This window comes from Manis javanica, chromosome 3 (assembly GCF_040802235.1).
Source record: "Manis javanica isolate MJ-LG chromosome 3, MJ_LKY, whole genome shotgun sequence".
In the NCBI taxonomy this organism is placed as follows: Eukaryota; Metazoa; Chordata; class Mammalia; order Pholidota; family Manidae; genus Manis; species Manis javanica.
Window position 1 is genome coordinate 176,589,636 of NC_133158.1, and position 21,286 is coordinate 176,610,921.

Here is a 21,286-nt window from a genome sequence, read left to right on the forward strand (position 1 = left end):
CATTATATGCAAACCCTTGAATTAAGTACAGTTTCCAAGGAAATGCAGTTGGTCAGAGCAGGAGCACATTCTCCACCCATAACCAGAGTGTGCAGTTTGCTGAGGGAAGGGAAATGAGAACACATGCTGGGTAAGCAGGAACAATAGCTACCTCAGTTTTCTACAGAGGAGCAGGGGTCACAGGATCAACACGCAAGTCTCGGGCTTTGCTGGTTTGGATAAGGCTTACTTCCAGTAGTCTGCAAAGGAACTTAGAACAGGCTTGTTAAAAGGTAATTTAAAAAAAAAAAAGGTAAAATCATGACTCACACAAATATAAAATGAACACACATGTTAAAACATGTTGCTTAGCCCATTATTGAGGGAACCAAAAAGATGTTACCACTAGTTAAAAGAAGTCAGAGGACACCTTTACTCAGGCTCACTCCACACTCTGCCTCTTACCAATGTGAGTCATCCCTAGGGGACACGGGTTAGGGGAGTGGTTTGGAGGAACAGGGACAGTTTCTTCATCTACTCTTTGCATTGGTTCCTAGCTGCTGTTATGTCCTTTGCTCTTAAAAGCTTTTCCCCACCTTCTGCTCCCACCTTGTCCAAAGAGTGTGCATCACAGGTTGGAAGCAATATGAAGAGGTGGGAGGCAGCCGTGATGGTCTGGGGGCAGGGGCCTGAACAGTGGAGGCAGCCATGGGAAAAGGACAGAAGGAAGCTTGGAAGAGACCTGCTAGAGGTGACCTCTCTGTCCAGCCATCCAGGATATGACAGCTAGTTGGGTGGGTGTGCAAAGTAAGGAGAGATGGGTAATTCTAGAGCTCTTAACCTTTGCCAGCATTAACCAGAGGGAGAAGGAACATTTTGGGGAGGAAAACAGACCCTCCCTAAATGGGGCAGGTGGATGGGGGTTTTAATCACGTGACATGCTGGCAATTCTTCCTCATGGAGCCTCTCATGGGATGTCAGAATGAAAGGGCTGGAGATGAGGGATTGGGTGGAGTCCCTGGGAATGTGGGGAACTCATGAGGGGCCCACAGAGAATGTGTGCTGTGGGAGCACCAGAATCTCTTATAAAACTGTTCGTCCACACAGGGCACAGTGGCACAGAATCTGTCTTTCACTTGGGCTCCTCCCAAGACATCCCCATCTCTGTTCAGCAGGAGAACCTCAGGGACCCTTCCCAATCCAGTGACATTCAAATGTTTTGATTGCTACCATGCCTGACACTTCCCTTCTCAGCAACTCACTCCAAAATGCAGGCAAGTTGCCTGCTGGTGTCCAGAGCTGATTCTGCATCGTCCTGCCTGGGTCCAGATCCCTTTTCTGCCATGCACAGCACGGTGTGTCCATCCTCTGCCTCTCCGCCCTGGGGTGGATGGCACTGCCCTGATTCCTTCTACCTCCAGCTTCCTGGTTCTGGGGGAGGCCCTGGTAGACCAGAGGGAGGACAAGAGACAGGGTACTGTGTCTGCTCCCTCCCTGCTTTGGCACCGTGTCCCTGGTAGTGGCCATCCCTCTGTGCCCACAGCTTCTCTGGAGGTCCCTCACCTGGACTCCAGACACACATTCCTTCCTTTGCTTCTAGGGATGCTAGAAACTAGGGGATGGCACAGGCTCCAGCTGTTGCTGGCACCCGGGGTGTCACTGTCCCCTGCCACACCTCTGTAAACTGTTCCTGTACTAAACTCTGTGCTTCTTGCCAGGGACCCTACTGACATTGCTGGTGATCAGAGCGTCAGCATGCCTGATTTGTGTTTTATTTACTAGATCAGGCCAACATTTCGAGCTTAACACTGCTTAGTAACAACAGAAGCACAAATACTTTCTTTATTCATTAAATTTCCACACTACAGAAGGAGCCAGTGCTGGAAAGGGTTTTGTACTTGACACTCCAACTCACACAGCATATTTCAAAGCATCCAGGACATAAGTGACATGCCATCTTTGTCTCCTAGGTTAAGACCATATACTGTTTCCCCATGCGTGTCTTCCTTTCCAGACAAATCTTCCTAGGCACACCTCTCCCCCCATCAGGTTTCTAAATCCTACCCACCCTTGGAGGCGTGGCTCAAATACCATACTCCCCCCACCTCTGAACTTCTCCCAGTTATTCTAGCTTCCTGCTACTAGCAGGTGCTGCGTCCTGTAGGTCTTACTCCCCCTGCTGGAGTCCACTCTTAAAAGGGCCAGGTCTCACTCACGGTGGATTCCTTAGCACACCCAGCTCGGTGCCTTTTATGTAACAGTCAATAATAGGTTGTCTGCTGGAGAGATCTGTGAGCTGCTTCAGCTGAGATTAAACAGCTGGATTTCTCGTTTCCTGTTATGTGTCTCCCTGGCTCCTTTTCCTCCCTTCTCTCGTCACTTAACCTGAGTCACCAGCTTCATCCTCCCACCTTCCTCTCCCTTCTGCCGGCCTCTGTTCTGACCAAGGCTTCCTAGCTCCTACAACCACAAGGGCCAGAATTAAGAAGACAGCCCCTCATGTCCAACTCCTTGGACAGCTGTAGAAAATGATGCTCAGAGCCCTCAGCAGCTCACCCAGGAAACTGGGTCCCAAGGGCAGGATGTTGACCTTGGTTCATGGCACCCATACCAGGGATTTTGACCTGCGTCTTCCTACCTCCCCATGTGTACCTCAGGCCTGCCACTCCCAGTGACCCCAAGTCCCCTTCACTGGGGCCCACTTAAACTCATTCCTGGGCCTTTGCTTATTCTGGCCCCCTCCCTAGGCCTTCCCCACCAACCCGGGGCCAACCTGCTCTCCCAGAGCTGACCCGTGAGGCCCCATCAGTGTCCCTTCCACATGGATCTTGCTTCTTCCTCTTCACACACCTCTGTGGTTTTTTTTACACAGCTTGTCCTCTAGTGTCCTTCAGTCATTTGTGTCTACATGTGTGTGCACTGTGTCTTCAAGGACACATGAGGCCCTCACAGGAATCCACCCTAGTCTTGTTTGGCTGGCAGCATGTGGCACAGAGCAGGGCTGATGACAAGGGCTCAGCGTTCTTAGCTGGGTCCCTGAGTGTTTCAGGTCCCTGAGACTTTGAGCCCATCAATACTGGGCTCACCAGGGAGGCCAGCTGGCGTTTCTTCCTGGCCTGGGTGGTCTGCTGAAAGATGAGGTGCGAGTTCCAGCCAAAGGCCTTCCTGTGCTGGCTGTGGCTCTGCCGGGGCCCCAGGAGGGGGCAGCTGCAGGTGAAGGCCTTCCCGCACTGGCACTTTAGGGCCTCTAGCCCATGAGGCTCTGCCGATGTAAAGGGAGGTAGAGCTTGGGCTGAAGGTCCTGCCACACTGGGGGCCAATGTACAGCTTCTTGCCTGTGTGCACACCCTGCTGCACGATGAGGCTTGAGCCCTGGCTGTGGCCTTACCACACTGGCCACAGACATAGGGTTCTCCCATGTGCACCCTCAGATGCCGGATCAGGTGGAGCTGCAAGTGAAGGACTTCCTGCACTCCCTGCACCCACATGGCTTCTCCCTGGTGTGGATTCCCTGCTGGACGACAAGGGTGGAGCTCTTGCCACAATCAGTACACAAGCAGGGGGTTTTGGTGCTGAGGCGGGCGCCTCCATCAAGTTTCATACAGTCCTGGCCTCTCTCCTGATCCATGTTTCTTTTCTTTTGGTGCCTGGCATGTCTCTCCTCACTTGCTTGTCTGCAAGCCATTCAGATTGTTCTACTTTCCCACTCCCCCTTCTCTGACTTCCCAGCCATCTGGAATTTTACCCTGGATTCTTCCAGAGAATTCTCTCAGATTCACTTGTTCCAGAATCAAATCCATCTTTTTAATGTTGGTCTCAAAATCTGCACAATACATAGAAAATGAAAACAAATAATATATAAAAAAACAAATAAAAATAGAGTCATCTTTATATTATGGATAGGAAACATGAGACTATATTGAGATTTGAGGAAACTCAGTTCTCTGAAAGAGGCAAGACGGCTGAAAAGTACAGTATAGGGAATATAGTCAGTAATGGGATTATCTTTGCAGATGGTAACTACTTACTGTGAGGAGCATTTTGTAATGTATATAATTATTGAATAACTATGTTGTGATTCAACCAATAGGATACTGTATATTAACCATAATAAAAAAATAAAGGCAATATAGCAGTGGGGCCAAGAGTACAGTCTCTGGGACCAGACAGCCGGAGGCTGAATCCTGCCTCTGCCACAGCAGTTACTTGACCTCTTTGTCCCTCAGTTTTCCTATCCGAGTTACTACTAGGACCTATTTTATGGTAATGTTGTAAGAAATAGATTAATGTGCATAAAGTATTTAGCTAGGTGTTAGCTATTAGTATAATAATCTGCTCAGTTGAGAAATAAGATATGGGGAGAGCAATATATCATCTTTATTACTGAAAAGCTGATATTGGTGAATGTGGCCTATAGCTGCAGGCAGGTGGGGTCACTAACACCTGAATCCCAGGATGAGAGCACCAAGTGCCCAGGGACTGCTGTGGGAGCATTAAGCAGCCTGAGCTATCACAGGTTTGCTCCTATAACACTGAAGAGAAGAGGAACAGGCAGACACACGGTCTGTGTGGATACTGGAACCCAAGGGAGAGGAGGGAGGACTGGCTTTCTCAGAGTCCATTTCTTTCCACTCATAGTTAAATCCAATCCCCTTTTGTCCTGGGGCAATAGTGTGGGGCCAGAGAGAGGTCACAAGTGTTACACCAGTGAGCTTCCTGAAATATCAGGAGTCAGGAAACAGAGGACTTAAACTCAAATTTTATAAATGTGTACCATGTTTTCAGTATGGGTAGAGAAAACAGAAAAGAAAGAGCAGTAAAGGAAAGCATGCATTCTGGGAAAGGGGCAGGGATGGCACCATCACTAGACATTTGCCCAGGGAGGGCACGCCTACAGATGTAAAGACTGCCAAGCCAGGAGGAGATACACAGGGAGTCTTGGGAACTCCAGAGCAGCAAGTAGGGTGGCTGGAGAAAGGCCCAGATTTGGACAGAGGGGTTCTGGGAGTTAAGGGGCTTGACCGAGAGGATGCAGGATGAGAATTCCTGAGAGAGCTCAGGCATCTATGAGATAAAGGAGAAGAGGGGAGAACAACAGAGCTGCCTGCAGGGAAGGGTGTGGACGGCCTGCTGTGGGCAAGGCCAGTGCTGAGCTTGGCAGTGGGGAAGGTAGACCATTATGGATCCCCTTGCAGCCCATCAGATTAGTCTAGGCGGTAAAAGAGAGCAGAGCAGCTGCCCCTCCAAAGTGGTGGTTGGGGGGGACACACACATGCCCCTTTCCACCCAAAGCTACAGGAAATAAGAGCAGGAAAGGAGGACCATGTTTGAGGAGGTCCAGAAGGGCGTGCGTGCGTGCGTGTGTGTGTGTGTGTGCACGCGCCTGTCTGGTCTGTCTGTAAGTGCTACAGCAGCTCCTTAGCAGAGTTGTCAAGGTTCCACAGGGTGTGGGAGAGCCGGGAGCCAGGAAGGGGAAGAGTTGGCCCCACACTGGGCAAAAGTGTTACCTTATCAACCTGTTTTTGAGCACATTCCTGTAGGGCAGAGAACTGTACTGAGGGTAGAGATGGCCAGGGTCTGCCTCAGTCCAGCACTAGCCCCCAGTCTAAGCTTATCTCCCATTTCCCAACTCCCTCCTCAGCTTCCCTGAGCTTTCTGGTCATACACTCCCCAAGAAAGGTTTCCTGCCTCTGTGTCTTTCATTTTCCTCCTGGCCTGGAGTACCCAATCCTGTCCTCACCTTAACTGCTCATCCACCTACCCCTCCCCCGCTGGCCACCCATCCTCTGGGCCTGGTTCTGCACCTCCCTCAGAAGTCTCTGTCCACTCCTCCCACAGCTCCCAGTGAGTGACTGCATCCCTCCTCTATCCCGACCACCTCTGCCATTCATCCTCACTACCTCGGCAATGACCTCATATTGGTGAATTAGATTTTTCTTCCCACATGTCCATCTTCCCAAGTAGGCTAGGGTTTCTGCAGGACAATAGCTGACTCCTATTATTATACCTGTAGCCTTCTTAATCTGATGCACTTGTGCAAGTCGCTATGAGGACAGGATGCTGGGTGGCACAGTCCCTGCCCTCAGATGTGACAGGAGGTAAAGGGTGCTTTTGTCCTGCCTCCTTTGAGGCCCAGAAAACTCACTACTAGTGCATATCTGGCTAAATGCCCAGAAAGGCTCTGAATGATGGGCCCTGGAGTGAAAGTAATCCTGAGTACTACTGTGTCTGCCAGACAGCTACAGCTAACCAAGGGATGAGATTTGCTGGAGCGGTTCTTTGTTTATTGGGCTATTAGAAAGGATTTGGGACCGAGGCCCAGGAAAGCAGCCTGGTGGTAAACACAGCCTTGTGGCCCCTGGCCTGGCTGGCATTTGGAGCCGACCTGCTCACAGAGCACCGGGCCACATTCTCTCTGGTGCCCTCCTCCACTGACAGTGCAGCATACTGGTGTAATTCTCAGAGATACCCACCAACTGACTAGGGGAAACAGCCGTTCCCAAGACACACAGAGCCTGTCTGGTCACCTTGGGGGTAAGTCAAGTGCTGAAGCCTGGGTCCTAAGAGGCCCACTCTGCTGAGAAGATTGGTATCACCTACATCGCAGAAGAGGGGAGGCCAAGGCTAGTGGGAAGCAGCCTTACCCAGCCTGGCGGAGGCCACTAGCTTTGGCCCCAGTCGTGCTTCCCCAGCAGTGGCCCTAGGGACAGGATCCAGATAGGTCCCAGGAGGCAGGGGGCCTCAGGGCCTAAAGTCAGAGACAGCCCTGGGTGGCTTTCTCATCCCAGATATCATGCTATTGTTGTCGGGATTGGTCTGAGACCTGCAAAGAAATGTTAGAGAAAGTCCATAGCTGACCTTAGGAAGGGAAGCTAAAGAGGGTCAAAGTGCCTTTTCCCTGTCTCCTGGCTGATGGACAGTGGGGAGAACCCATAACAAGTGCAAGGACAACTTTCTGGGGAGGTTTGGGGCTGGAAGGTACAAAAGGCATATACCAAAGAGGCCCCTCCAGCAGGGGATGCTAGCCCTACACAGCTCTTGGTGCACCCCTCCCAAAGAGTATACCCTCTCTTCTTGGACGGGGACTCAGCCTAGTTAATGGTCATGGCAGTACCACATGACAGAACAGTTTTCACCCTGTCCTAGCCAGCTGCCTTTGATGCATCCTGTGAGGCTGGCAGGGTGGGAAATGCTGCTTCATTTGACAGGTAAGGAAACTGATTTGGAGTTTTGACTTCCCTGAGGTGAGGTGACCCAACTAGTCAAGAGGCAGAACAGCTCCTGAAAGATCCCCAATGGGCTGCCTGGACACTGAGTTAATAAGGGAGCCCAGCACACCACCTGTGCTTATATATCTAAGGGTCCAGGTCTCATGAGGAAACAAGAATGACTTGTAAGAGGCCAGAAAATGAGTCCCACCCCTACCTGGAAACCCTCGGTCCTTTTACTGCCCTCTGCTAGGGCCAGCCTATCTTCCACCTCTCCCACTAGGCTGTGGCCCACTGTACCCCACTGGGGAATGCCTGCCCTCAGCCCTGCTGCTGGAGGTCCCAAGGCTAGAGCAATGGGCCCAGGATTCCTCCTCCTCAGGCTCACAAGTCTTGTCCTCCTTTGTGTGCGTCAAATTCTCACTCGTCCCCAAGTGATGGCACAGCAGTCCTGATTGGTCCTGAGGATGGCTTCTTTGGGCTCACAGAGTGTCACCTGGAGGGATGCAAACACTTCATCAGAGACTGGTCCATCTCAGGGGGGCCATACACTCCTGAAGGAGGTAGGGCCAGCCTTGGGATCAGACCCTCTGTGAACACAGCTCATGACAGTGTTGCCCATCGTTCAAAGCCCGGCAGGATGGAAGGAAGGAAAGGTGCTCTTACCCCAACGTCTAGAAGCCACCCCAGTCCCCACAGCTGTTTGGGACAAGTGCCCACCCATCCTACTCCTGCTTCAGGTCCAGACCCTGCCAGACTTACTTCCTGAGACGTCCCCTCCCCTCAGAGGTGCTTCTGGCCTCAGGGGGTCACAGAACCATCTGGCTCCTTCCTCAGCATAGTGGCTTCTTGGATTTTAAACAGATTTTACCTTTGGGTGCCTGAGTTTTGACTTCACATCTCCCCTCCCTGACCTGTTTCCTGTCTCCTCATCAGTGAAGGCCTCTGCTTATTACTCTCAAAGCTCAGGCAAATGTGAAGTAACTTTTAGCAGCCGAGTTGGGGAATCTAGCCTAGCTCCGGGGCAGGACTGTGCTTGGCTGAGGCCTTGACTGGCTCCAGTCTCTGCCCAGCTCAGGGTCCACCACCCACACCAGACAAAATGGAATGGCTGCTCTGGAGCTCCTCCCACTAACATGTATACCGGAAGCTGGTAGTGGGAACTGCAACTCATGTTGAACTGTGAAAGCGTTAGGCAGAAAAATAGGTATGAGCAGGGTGGATAGAGAACAAGGCCAGTAAAGCCCACTAGAAAGGACTCAAGAGTTAATCAGGTGAAACTAGAGAGCCAGAAAAGACAGAATTAATCAGTTGAAGCTCCAAAGGTCAGGAGTAACTTGGCATGTCCAGATGTTCTCCAGATAAAGAGAAGTATCCAAGCACAGCCCATGTCTTCATTGTGTCAATTAGATTATGCAATTGTAAGATTTACTTTAGCCTGCTAAAAGGCCCAGCTTATTCTTTAACTTAGCCTATGTGCTGTTCTTCCTCCTCCTTCATCTCCTAATCAAGTAATTTTATAACCAGGGTGGGAGACAAACATTGTAGCTAATTTTCCAAACAAGCCCAGATATAAACAGTATAGTAAGAACAGGTAAGTTTCCATCTTAGCTAAAATTGCATTTTAAGAGCCAAGAAGTTAGGAAGATTCCTAACATATTCTTTAGCAAACAGACCTCAAACTCAGCCCACCTTGAGGCAGGGCAGGGGTCTTGATTGATATGTTCCCAGAGGAAAGCCCCTATCCAGGGAGAGGAACCAGATCAGTAAATTTCGTGTGTTAATTTAATTTTGCAGAATTACCTGGAGGAATCTTAATAGAGGAAACATGGTGTCTCTCACCAGAGATAAACACCTTGAGGCCACTTAACAAGTCAATACCGGCTAGTCCTTTGTCACGTTCCTGAAAAATCCCTAAAAGAGGGAACCCCCCAACCTTACATGCTCCTCCTGAGGACGCCAGCACTTCTTCACTAAGTGCTTAACTTCAAATAAAACTTTTACTCTGCTTCACTAATGAGTCTCTACCCTTCAATTGTTTGTTGTGGCAGGGACAAGAACGGAGGAAAAAAAAACTCAACCCCCATAAAAAAAGTAAAAAGTTTTCCCAATCAAGTCATGCTTGGTTTTCTTTTGATCCATGGCTACCCTGTCGTCCAGCAGAAATCTGGCAGACCTGTGCAACCAGGCAGCCTTTTAACAGTTACAAAGCCACTTCAAATTCTTCGTTTCATTCCAGCTTCATACCCAGGTGGAGGCGGGGAAGGGAGCATTGCTGTTCAGAGAGGTTAAGGACTTGTCCTGCGTTGGAGGTGGGGGGGCAAGGCCGGCCTAGAATCTGGCTTTTCTCCCACTGTGAGGTTCGAGTGAACAGTCTTCAGCAGCACCTCCGGGTTCTGCCCCGCCCACTGAAGGCCAGAGAAATAGGCCCGACAGGCCCAGGGCGCCACGGCCTCAGAGGAAGCCGTCCCTCCCCAGGACTGAGCCCCTCTTTTCCCAGCCCCGGCCTGTCCCCTTCCGCTTACCGTCATACCGTCCCGCACGTCTCCCCCCTTCCGGTCCCCACTGCCAATTCTCCCCCTGCCGCCCCTGGCCCCCCACCGAGCCCTTCCCGCAGCCACCGCCCCCTTCGCCGCGCAGACCTCAGGCTGCAGCCCCTTTCGCTTCCCTACCGACACGCCCCCTCCCGGCGCCAGGCCGGGGCCCTGCCCCCCGCCCCCGGGTTTCTCGGAGCAGGGAGGCAGCTCCGCCCGTTCTAGCCGCCCACGTCAGGCGCCGCTCTGTGAACCCGCCCGGGGGAACACCGGCTGCAGGCACTGCCCGGCAGCTCTAGGAAGCGGGAGGCGTTTCATCTTTGTGGTTCTGCTGGGTTCCTCCGGCCCGACCCTCCAGGAAAAGGGGCGGGTAGCGGGGTCAGGACCCAACTCAGTCCTTATTCCAAAACTAATTTTAAATGGACCCATTTCAAAGGACTTGGTGAAATAATGGGACAATCCCCTTGAGAGAAGTCTGCTTTTACTTCAATACAGCAATAATTAAAGTACTACTTATAAACTAGGGGAAATATTTGCAACATATATGGCAAATATACACCATAATTTTCTTACTACAGAGTTTGTACAAATAAATTCTTAAATGGATCAACAACCCAACAGAACTGCTAAAGAACATGAACAGGAATTCACAGAAGAAAAAAACACAATTTTTAAACACAAGACACGATTTCGTTTCATTCATAATTGAATGCAAATCAAAATGAGGGCACTTTTATCAGATCAAAAACTATAGTTTTAAGGATGACTTCGGGAAATGGACATTTCTATACACTTACTGGGAACCACATTCACACTTTCTATCAAAATACCAAATGCACCTACCCTTTAACAATTTATCCTGCAGGCGAAGTTGCACAAATACCAAGGATGGTGTGTTGGTATATTCAGCACGGCACTGTGTCTAATACGGCACACTACATGATGTGTGTACATTCATACAGTGGAACATCACACAGCAGTGAAAATAAAATGAGGTAGACCTTACAGGCTAATACAGAACCAGCTATAAGACACACTAAGTGAAAAAAACCAAGGTGTATAGAGAGTGTCTGTGCCTGTGTGCTGAAAGGGGACACATAAGATTGTAAATGCATGGGCTATCTCTGGAAAGATCCTCAAATTTCTTTATAACAGTTATCCTACTTGGGGTACTCCAGCCTGGGAGGGAGACTTACTCTTCACTGCTGCAACTTTTAAGATGGGGGTACAATGAGAAAGGACCTTGAGAGAAAGGGGCACAGGCTTAGCCTCAGTTATTCTGACTGTGACTACTGGCCTTGCAAATGGGGGTCATCAGAGAACTTCCCACCTCAGGAGAGGAATAAATAAGATAAGGAACATGTGGCATTCAGCACTATGCCTAGAACACAGGAACCCCTCAACTAGTGGGGTGATTACAACCTTGCTACTGGCCTGCTAGGACTTGGGCTGCCTTCCTCAACCTCTCTCCCAGCATTACAGAGGTGTCAGCCACTGTGCACACAGGGAGCCCCAGAGAGACACAATGGGACCGGGGCCTCTCAGGCCTGAGCCAGGCCCCATCTGTCACAGGTCATGTCTCATCAGAGTGCAGAGGCCCAGATTTCTGGTTTGGGAATTTGCTACTTGATCCTTCATGCCCCTAAGGCCCGCTCATCCATCTGTCCCTTCTCTGGCCTCACCCCACCACCTGGGTCAGAATCCCAGTGGTCTCTCAGACTCTGACAAGCTAGCTGTCCATGTGGCCTCCAGGGCTCCTTTCTTCCCTTTCCCGCCTAGCCACCACACTCCAGCACAACTGTCTGCCAAACACCAGGGTGACAGTATTCCCTGGTGGAACTCCTGGTTCTTGGAGGTAACTGAGCATTTTATTTTCCCAGTCCTTTATACTGTGGCTCCCTACTGCCCACTCTGTATGCCACAAGGTCTTACCACTCTGCATAAGCTATGATCTTTCTTTTATTAACTTTTCCCCTCCTGATCATGAAAGTAATTCAGGCTTATTGTAGAAAATGCAGACAATATGGAAAATTTAACTACTGTTAACATCTGATGGACTGATTTCTATGCATGTACATTTAAGAAAACTGGGTTTTCTATACACACCATTTAACTTTGTACTTTGCATTTTTCATTTAATATGGAGAACATTTTGTATCACTTAACATTCTTTAAATTTTTTTTAGTGGTTATATTATATTCCATCGTATTATAATTTAATCATTTCTAGTCACTTGGGTTCCATTTACACCTTTTGTAGATTAATAACCCTGACAAATAACAGTATCATTGTCAAAATACTCTTCTTTTGGGATAGCTTTCTAAAGGTAGTACTACTGTACCAAAGTATCCAACATTCTTTTTAAAATGGTTTAGCTTCCCCTGAAATGATAATGGATTAAAATGGTTTAAATAACACTGATGGGATATGGGGAAAATTTTCTAGAAGATGAGAAATAGATGAAGTGGTAACTGATAAAGTTGGGTGGTCACAGCAGGGAACACTTCTAAGAGCAATAGACTGGAAAGAGGCAGGAGACCTACCCTGCCAGAGCCAAGCGGCCTGGAGCCTGGAACTCCCAGGCACATGAAGGTTGGAAGAGAGAGAAGGGCTTAAAATGGGCATTAACTCAAAGTCTGTAATAAACACTTGATTCTCTTCTCCCCCACTCCTACAGTAGCACTCATAGCAACCTCAGACAAAAACATCAAAGGATTTTTTTACTAGAGAAATTTAAGAGCCCACACAAAAGACCTCTGTATTCTGGCATTTAGAGGTTTCCAGGGGAACAGCTTGCTCCTCACCAGTCACTACACAGAGGTCTCATTTGAGTTTTTGACACACACACACACACACACACACAGATTTATGTGTATGTGTATATATGCTGATTTATCAGTAAGAATCACAACATATTTGAGGAAAGTCTCCAGTGAGAGTAAATGTGATAAAGAGAAAAAAGGACCCAGGGGCAAGGGCATGAATGAGTGAGATCATTCAGGTGACAAAAGAGACAGAAAACAAGAAAAGGCTCTTAGAAGTTAAACTAATTACTGCTGAAGTAAAAACATTCACTGGAAAGGTTGAAAAATAATTAAGGTATGCTCCCAGAAAATGGCACAAGGCAAGGAACACGTTGTTGAGGATCAACACACAAAGTACAACATGTGATTGAAAGAAATTTCAAAAAAATTAAAAAGAAAGAAAAAAAAAAAACAGAAAGGGGGAACTGTTACATAAGTAACACAAGAAAATTTCCAAGAGTAGAAGTACCTGAGTCGCTAGATTGAAAAATTCCATTGAGTACTTCTGGGAATTGAGTATATCAGGGATAAAGAGGAGACTTTAAAAGCTTCCAGGTATGGCTGTGGGGGAACAGATCACAGTAAGGTAAATACTATTTACTGATTGTCAGAGAAGTAAAAATCTGACTGGAATCACACAGGAATCCACAAAATTCTGGAGAAAGTTTTCAATCTAGAATTCCAGAGCTAGTCAAATTACCAATCAAGTGTGAGAGTAGAGGAAAATGTTTTTGATATGTAACCAATCAATAATTTTGTCTTCCATATACTTTTTCTTGGCAAGTGACAGGAAGATGTGCTACAGTGAAATGGAGGGAGTACATGAACAAAGAGGAAGATATGGGATAGGACACAATGGAGTCCAGTATAGCATCAGGGCAGTAGGCAGAAAACAGCAAGGGCAGTATAGAGCAGGACGCAAGGTCTCTGGAAGGAAATATACAGGAAAGAAGGGGGCTCAACAGAGTATCTAATTGGATGGAGAATTTGAAAATAACAGAGGATGTGCTAAAAGCAACCAGTGCAAGGGGCAAAGAAAGGTAACTAGAAACTTCAGTAAAAACAAAACATAGTTCCAAAAGGGAAGTATCATCATAGAAAGTTACTTAGATCTGCAGTGAAAAACATTTACATGGTCATAGTAACATTCATGCTGTTTATTTGCAACTTTTAGAACAAACCAATACACAAGGGATAGAAGACTATAGTTATAGGACAGAATTCAAGAATTATCAGACCTGACATTTTCAGAGGTGAAGAGTAGAAAAGGTGGTGATAAAAAGAAGTGCAGGGTATATTCCAAATTTTACAAAATGGGGAATTGAGATAGTTTATAATTAATACAATAAAACAAAATATGTAAATACAATAATTTTTTCCTTATTATAAAATTCTTGCTTATAGAAAATATGGAAATTCCTAAAAACAAACAAATAACCTCTTACTCACCCATAATTCTATTACCCATAGGACCTGGGTTTGAGCCTAAGCTCTGCAATGTACCATCTTTTATGGCTGTGAACAAGTCACATAGCCACTTATATTTTCTTAAATTTCCTTCAGGTAATTTATTACATTTTAACTGTATATGTAACAATATTATGAGAACTGTACTATATTCACAATTTTGAATCCAGATTTTTCTCACTTTAAAACAAAGTAAAATTCTGGATATGTATTATATGCTCTTCTATGCTTCTAAATATGTCCTTGCTATAGGGCAGTCAGTGCTTTCCCAGAAAAATCTGACCAAATCTTGAAAGAAACTTAGGGTTAGGAAAAGTAGGTGGAAGCTGGGTAGGAGGTGGTGGTAACAGGCACCAAGGACAGTTGAGCAAAGGCACAGAGAGCAAGCACGTGCCTCTAGGCAGTAAAAGGTTCATGGAAAGTGAAGAAATGAAATTGGAAGATGACAATGAGAGTTTAGTAAATCATGTTAAGGGATCCAGGCATTTTTCCTGTAAGAGCCATGAGAAAGGGTTTGGTAGACCTTGTTTGTTTAGCACCCCAGGACCTAGTACCATGTTTGCCACAAAGAATGCATCCTAAGAATTTTTGTAATGAATGAATGATGTATAGGAAACCAAAAATGTTTCCAGGGGTTCCAGTGTGAGTGCTGAATAATGCTGCAATTTGCTGGGGAATCCTTAAGAGATGCAAAATTTAAAAGGTTATGTGTTTGGAGATCCTTAGAGATTCTGACCTCATTTAAAAAAACGTCACAGATGATTAAGTAGTGCATTCCCAGATGTGGCTTTAGCCCCTAGAGGATCCATGGATTGGCCACAGGGAACCTATAACCCCAACAAATGAGCAGCTAATTGAATGTGCAATCTGCGTTTCTCCAGAAGGGAATATACAGCCTACATTAGGTCCTCAGAGGCTGTAGGCCCAGGAAGGCTAGGCTCACTGGATAGAGAAGCAAGTGGAGAAGTGACAGATGTGGGAGGACAACTGCTTAGGGAAAGAGGGGAGGGGATCCAGAGCAGAGGAGAATTAGCTTTGCCCAAAGACACCTCTTCCTGACCCAGAGGAATTCGTGGCCAATTGTATTTGACAGATGTGTGTGTGTGTTGAAGAGTCTGCCCCATGTTCCCAAAGCACTGTATGATTTTATTATCACTTTTGCATCTCTGTGCTCCACTTTATGCATCTGCTAGTCTCATTCAAGAGTTAAGGACTGACTTCCCAGCTCTACCCTTACTGCCCATCACTAGGTCTGGCTCTTCCCCTGATAGCTAAATCTGATAATTCTCGGCAACTTAAGAAACAGGGCTTCAGAGTTCCCATCTACTTCTAGAAAGACCAGCCATGAGGGAAGGGAAATGACCCTAAGAAAAAGAAAAACCTAAGCCAACTCTGACAACAAGGGGTGCTCACTCCTCCCCTATCAGAAACCATACAGAAAAAGGGTTGTAACTGATTTTATGAGCTGGAATTGAACTGAGAGGGAGAGTTCTAACTGGAGAAGGATCTAATCTGTTTAGTAATCCATTAAGATCACATGATTGTGGAAACCCAGACCCGGAGAAGTAATACAAGTAGAAATGTCGAAAGTCATTTTGGTGAATGAGGAACATAAAAGTATGTTATATAAAACTTGGTTTGCTTATGTAAATAAAATGTTTGGTATATTCACTTAAAATACAATTAAGTCGGGTCACAGAATCCTTACAGAAAAGGCTTGGCGGAGGTACAGGACCCCCAATGCAGCCAGTGTAGCTGGAATTCTTTCTGTTTTGCTGAAGCCACACAGAACACTGTGCACATTTAGATCCTCACACTGGAGCTGCGCCCCTCCCCCCCACCCTCTGATGGCACACATTTGTGGCCTGCAGGCTTTAATTGGCTGCAGTGGCCAACTGCCTTGGTTGCAGAATGTATTCTCCTCCAGAGTTTTAAAAAATACTGAGGCCTGGAAATGGAAAAACTTTAAAGTGCCCTATATGATTCCAACATGCAGCCGACTGAAAACCACTGCTTTAATGCAGCACTGGGTCCGATTTGCAAGCCCAGCTTTACATTACAATCATCTGGGTAGCTTTTCCACCTATGAATGGCAATCTTTACCCAGGAGATCACAATCATCCATGGTAAGCATTTAACTGTGAGGATGAATATACAACCTGAAGCTAAAACAGTTTAACTGTCTTAATGATCATGAATCCCAGCTGACACCTTTCAGGGACATATACTTTTGGCCTCTTAGAGGGTCAAGTCACAGATTCATCCCTCGGATCTGCTCTCCCTCTTTTCTGAGGATCCTGATCATGCAGAGGGGAAAAAATATGATCTCAACAGAGATATATAGTGTTATCTTTGGGCCTCTTCACTCCCAGACAGGGGGATAGGAACAGTCACTGTCAGGGTAAGTGAAGGAATGAGTATTTTTGATTCTTACTTTTGACTTCTATTGATTTCTTGTGTTTGTATGATTTTAACTAGGGAAAGAAGTTGCACATGCTTTGAAAGGGGAGAGAAAAGGAAATTAATAAGCTTTCTTGTGTATGCCTTCTGCATGTGAAAGTGCTTTGTAAACTACAGAGCACTATTAATAATTGTTGTAGAAATGAAACAAATGCAGGGCACTTCTGCACAAGAGTTGCACCAAACTGCTTATCCCCGGGTATAGCACTTGAGATAAATGCTCCTGCATGCTAAGAGGAGGGGTAGGTGTCAGGAGACTTAAATTCCAGTCTTAGATTTGCTGCTTGCTGGTCACACTGCCTAAGGCACACCCTCTGTCACCTCAGCTTCCTCACTTGTAAATGGGACTATACACCCCATTCTCAAGCTCTCTACAGATCTGGGTGGGGGATTATAGGTGGTTAGACAAGCAGCTTGGTAGAACAAGAAGACTCTGGTTAGATCCTGGGTTTGAATACAGGCTTTGTCACTTGTTACTTGGCCTTGCATTAAATGACCACCATCAGGTAAACAGGGAAACACCTCCTTCAGTGTTTTAGGGACTAAAGTAATGATCTATGTGAAAGCATGAGATAAGTTCTAGGTACCATGATTCTGTACATTATGGTGCATAAACAAAGTTCTATATAAATACAAGGCAATATTATTACATAATTCTTCCTATTGCATAGTTTTATAAATCATTTTCCAGGAGTAAAGGCTCAGTGGTAACAAAGGTTCTTACCTTAGCCAGTTTCCTCAGCCTTTTAAAAGTTTTCATATTCCAATAGCTTTGAACTTTTCAAAAAAAACAAAAAAACAAATTAAGACCTTAGGAATCCCACTCTGTCTCCTCCCTCTCCTGTCATTTCTTTCTTCCGGCCTCTTAAAAATTAAAAGGGCTCCATCATTTCTTCTAAAGACAATAAAGTGAGAATGAATCCCAAACTAAGCCCCCTGGCTGGGTCTGAGTAGAATGAGAGCAGAGACAGTGTGGGCATGCCTCTAGTAAGCCTTCTTTGACTCTTCTATCTGGGAAAGGATCTGTCAGTAGAATCTCACTCAAATGGAATGCAGTGGAAAGTGGGAGTTATTTGGAGCCGCTGATCTTAGCAAATACAGTGCAGCAGCATTTGTGGCCCCAGTACATTGTCTACATCAGTCCTCAAGTGCTTGGCTGTGTAGACTGGGGAATGGTTAGAAGGGACTCATCAGAGGTCCCCACAGCTTTGCCAAACTAAGGCTCATGAGGGATAGGCGTTGAGAGAATTGGCTGTTTCCTATTTCTACCCATTTTAGGAGCTGTAGACAGTTATTAGTTTTGTGGGGGTTTTGATTTTTTTAAATTACTTAGAGACTGGAAACCTTGTATGTGTTCACAGGGGAGTGGTTACTGAATTTCTACCCCTTCACTAGTCAATGCTTAACCCAAAACACTAGAACACAAGGTTCAAAGCTCCAGAATACTACCAAGCAGGACTATACCACTAATGCTTGCTGCTCAAGAAATTACCAGTTTTAAAAAACAAAAATAAAAAATACCTTTCTCAAAATGGGATCTTTATCACTTAGCTTTGTATGACCCATTTCTAAGAAAGCCACCACATTCCATTTTAGACAACATGATCACTTAGGACACAGTTACAAAGTCCTTGCCTTTAGGTGTTTAGTTTCATTTTCTTTAAATTAGCCTCTGAAATGCTTCTATTGTTTTGTGCTGCACTCCTGAAAACTGTTACTTCTAAGTAAATAGCAGGCCTCATTTTTACAAAGGAAGAAGAAAACAAAGAGGTGTCCAATTTGGGAGTAGTAGTTTATGACCAATGCCTGGAGTCTTCCTCTTTACTTGCTACTCAACAAGATGGGTTCTGTGGTGTCGCATGAGATGTGAGTTAGAAATGAAAGCTGCACCACACTTCTCACACTCATAGGGCTTCTCCCCAGTGTGGGTTCTCTGGTGTACAGTGAGACTTGACCTCTGCCTGAAGGCCTTGCCACACTCATTGCATGTATAAGGTTTTTCCCCATTATGGATTCTCTGATGAATAAGCAGGTATGAGCTGCACGTGAAGGCCTTCCCACACTCGTTACACACATAAGGAAGATCTCCACTGTGAATCCTCTGGTGCACAATAAGGCAAGAGAGCTGACTGAAGGCTTTTCCACACTCACTGCAGTCGTAAGGTTTCTCTGCAGTGTGAATTCTCTGGTGGACAATAAGGTGTGAAAAACAACTAAAGGCTTTTCCACACTCCTTACACTCATATGGCTTCTCACCAGTATGGCTTCGCTGATGCACAATAAGATTTGCACTCTGGGTGAAAGCTTTGCCACAATCATTACAGGCAAAAGGCTTCTCCCCGGTATGGATCCTCTGATGAACAATAAGGTTTGAGCTCCGAGTAAATGTTTTTCCACACTCATTACACTCATAACATTTTTCTGTAATGTGGACTTTCTGGTGCCGAGCAAGTTGTGAGCTGTAACTGAAGGCCTTCTCACATTCACTGCACTTAAAGGTTTTTTCTAAGGAGTGGATTTTTTGATGTACAGTCAGATTGGAACTCTGAGTAAAGGCTTTCCCACATTTTGAACAAACATACGGTTTCTGTCCAGTGTGGATTCGCTGATGCACAACAAGGTTAGCACTCTGAATGAAGGCCTTCCCACACTCATGGCACTCAAAGGGTTTCTCCCCGGTGTGTATTCGTTGATGTACTACAAGGTTTGCACTCTGACTAAAGCCTTTCCCACACACACTACATGTAAAAGGTTTCTGCCCAGTCTGGCTTTTCTGGTTTTTAATAGAGCCAGAACTTAGACTATATATTTCCCCAGATTTCTGATATTTTTGGTCTTCCTCTTCTTTAAAACTTTCAGGTACATGACAGTCCTTCACTGTTACTTGTCTGAAATCTCTCTTTTCCCTCTTGATTCTCTGCCTCTTTATGTTCCCTTTTTCACAGGCTTCTCCAAACTCAGGTCCTTGAGGGTCAACTTTCTGGATTCTTCCTGATATTATGAAGGGTTTTTCTGTTTCATCACATATCTCCGTTTTTGGAACCAATAACTGTGGGTTCTTAGTTTCAGCAACTGAAACAAACAGAAAATACAAATGTCAGCTTTTTATGGTCCAAAAAAAAAAGTAGGCTCTTCAAGTCATAAAGGTTACTAAGTATGTGACTTCAGTGTCTGTAAAACAGCTTCATCAAAGGAAAGAATTCCCTCACATGTCACCTGTCCTCTGTGGGTTCTTCTGCCAGGTCTCTACCCTCCCCTACACCTACAGCAGAATCCAAAGACTCATGGTCCTTCCAGTGTTTACCTCCATTAGACACTGAACCCAAGTGCCTCATGCCATGAAAGCCATCTCGACAGCTCTCCTGATTGTGTGATGGCTGATCTCACAACTAGGACCAGTTTTGTAGGATACCAGTCTTTCCCCAGGTTTGGCTTTCTAGCCACTTAGTTTGGATTTGTGTACAACCCACAGTAGTTACTTAGGGAGATTCCCTCCCAGTGAATGAAGACCAAAGCAACTTAGGCTTCTGTATGAGGAAGTTAAATATCAAAGAAAGGATAAGCATGGACAGAAAGGGTCACACTGGATTACAAGAGGGCCACAGTGACCAAAAGTATCCAAACCATTGAGGGGTTCTCGAAAACCTCTATGCTGCATAGCCTCTCAATATTCTAGTAATTTAATTTTTGTGCCTCAGTTTCCCTATTTCTAAAATAGGGACAAAAACAATTTCTACCTCATAAGACCATGGCAGGATTAACTGAGTTACTCTATGTTAACTGCTGAGAACAGCCATGGATCACAGGGAGTGACTCTGTGAGTGTCTGGAATGAATTTCAGCTGGGCCAGCAGTGCTGTGGGTCAAAGTGCTGGAGTTCAGGAGGAAAGATGAACTTTAGGGGACGGAGTTGTCATGCTCATAGAAGGGAGTACAAAAGAAGGTGAGCAGAAAACAGTTTATGCCTTGTGTGGAGCAATTAGCCTAGCTTTATGTCAAACTGACCTTTCTGAGTTAAGTTTGAGATGTGGCCTAGTGTGGGGAAGTTGGGGTTCCTATGGCCAGGATCCTCACTGAACTAAAACCACCTGATGATTTAACTGGCCTGTTCCTAGGCTGCGGCTTCCACACTTTTAGGCAATAAGCTATTATTGCACTATATAGGGAGCTTGGCCCAGTGCTCTGGGCAGAGACAGAAATGCTAGTGCTTGACCTACTGCCAGGAGAACAAGCCGGGTAATAAACCCTTTCACCCCAAAGAACGTTTTGCTGTCAATTTCTTTGGTTACATTGAATCCATAGCGAACTTGCCCAGGGCTGAAACACATTGGCAAGACAATTGGCAAAGTCAGCAGGGTTCATTGTTGACCAAGGGAAAAGATAGGCTGCCCTTATGGGAGGAGTGCTTCAGCGGGCTGCCCCTATGAATGGGGAGACAGTGAACTGTCCCCCAATGGGTAAGTGGTCTGAGGTGGCTTGCCTCCTAGAGGACTGGGCCCCACCCCAGGACTGGAGGCAAGTGGAGGTGACACCTGATGCTGTAGGGGTGGCCCTTGGTATAGTGAGTAGGTCTTTTCAGAGACCGAGTGCCCGTGAGGCAGCAGGGACTGTGGGTTAGCTGTTTCTCACAGTATCAAAAAAGTCTGCAGAGGAGAAGGACACGCTCCTGAAAAAGACCCAAGAAATGGCGGCACAAGAACACGAGCTGCAATCTGCTGTGGATTCCCTGAAGGAAATGACATTTATACAAGAGGAGGCAGCATGAGAACACCAGCAGCGAGGTGCCATTGAAGAGGTAAAAGATTCCTTGGAGAATGCGATGGCAGTACTGCCA

General features: G+C 46.3%; 1 protein-coding gene across 10 annotated transcripts in view; it reads right to left on the bottom strand.

Moving 5' to 3' along the window:
• Nucleotides 1-1,805: 1,805 nt before the first annotated feature.
• ZNF35 (zinc finger protein 35) overlaps nucleotides 1,806-21,286 on the bottom strand; it is a 30,900-nt gene continuing 11,419 nt past the window's right edge. For 4 of the 10 annotated variants that reach the window (XM_036996244.2, XM_073232423.1, XM_036996245.2 and 1 more), the window contains 3 exons: nucleotides 9,830-19,525; nucleotides 6,624-7,683; nucleotides 1,806-3,802 (listed from right to left, as the gene is read on the bottom strand). In XM_036996244.2, coding sequence (XP_036852139.1) covers nucleotides 18,282-19,525 — 1,244 coding nt within the window. In that variant the 3' untranslated portion in view covers nucleotides 1,806-3,802; nucleotides 6,624-7,683; nucleotides 9,830-18,281. The remainder of the gene's footprint in view (nucleotides 3,803-6,623; nucleotides 7,684-9,829; nucleotides 19,526-21,286) is intronic. The other 6 variants (XM_073232430.1, XM_073232428.1, XM_073232426.1 and 3 more) reach the window with 6 other exon arrangements.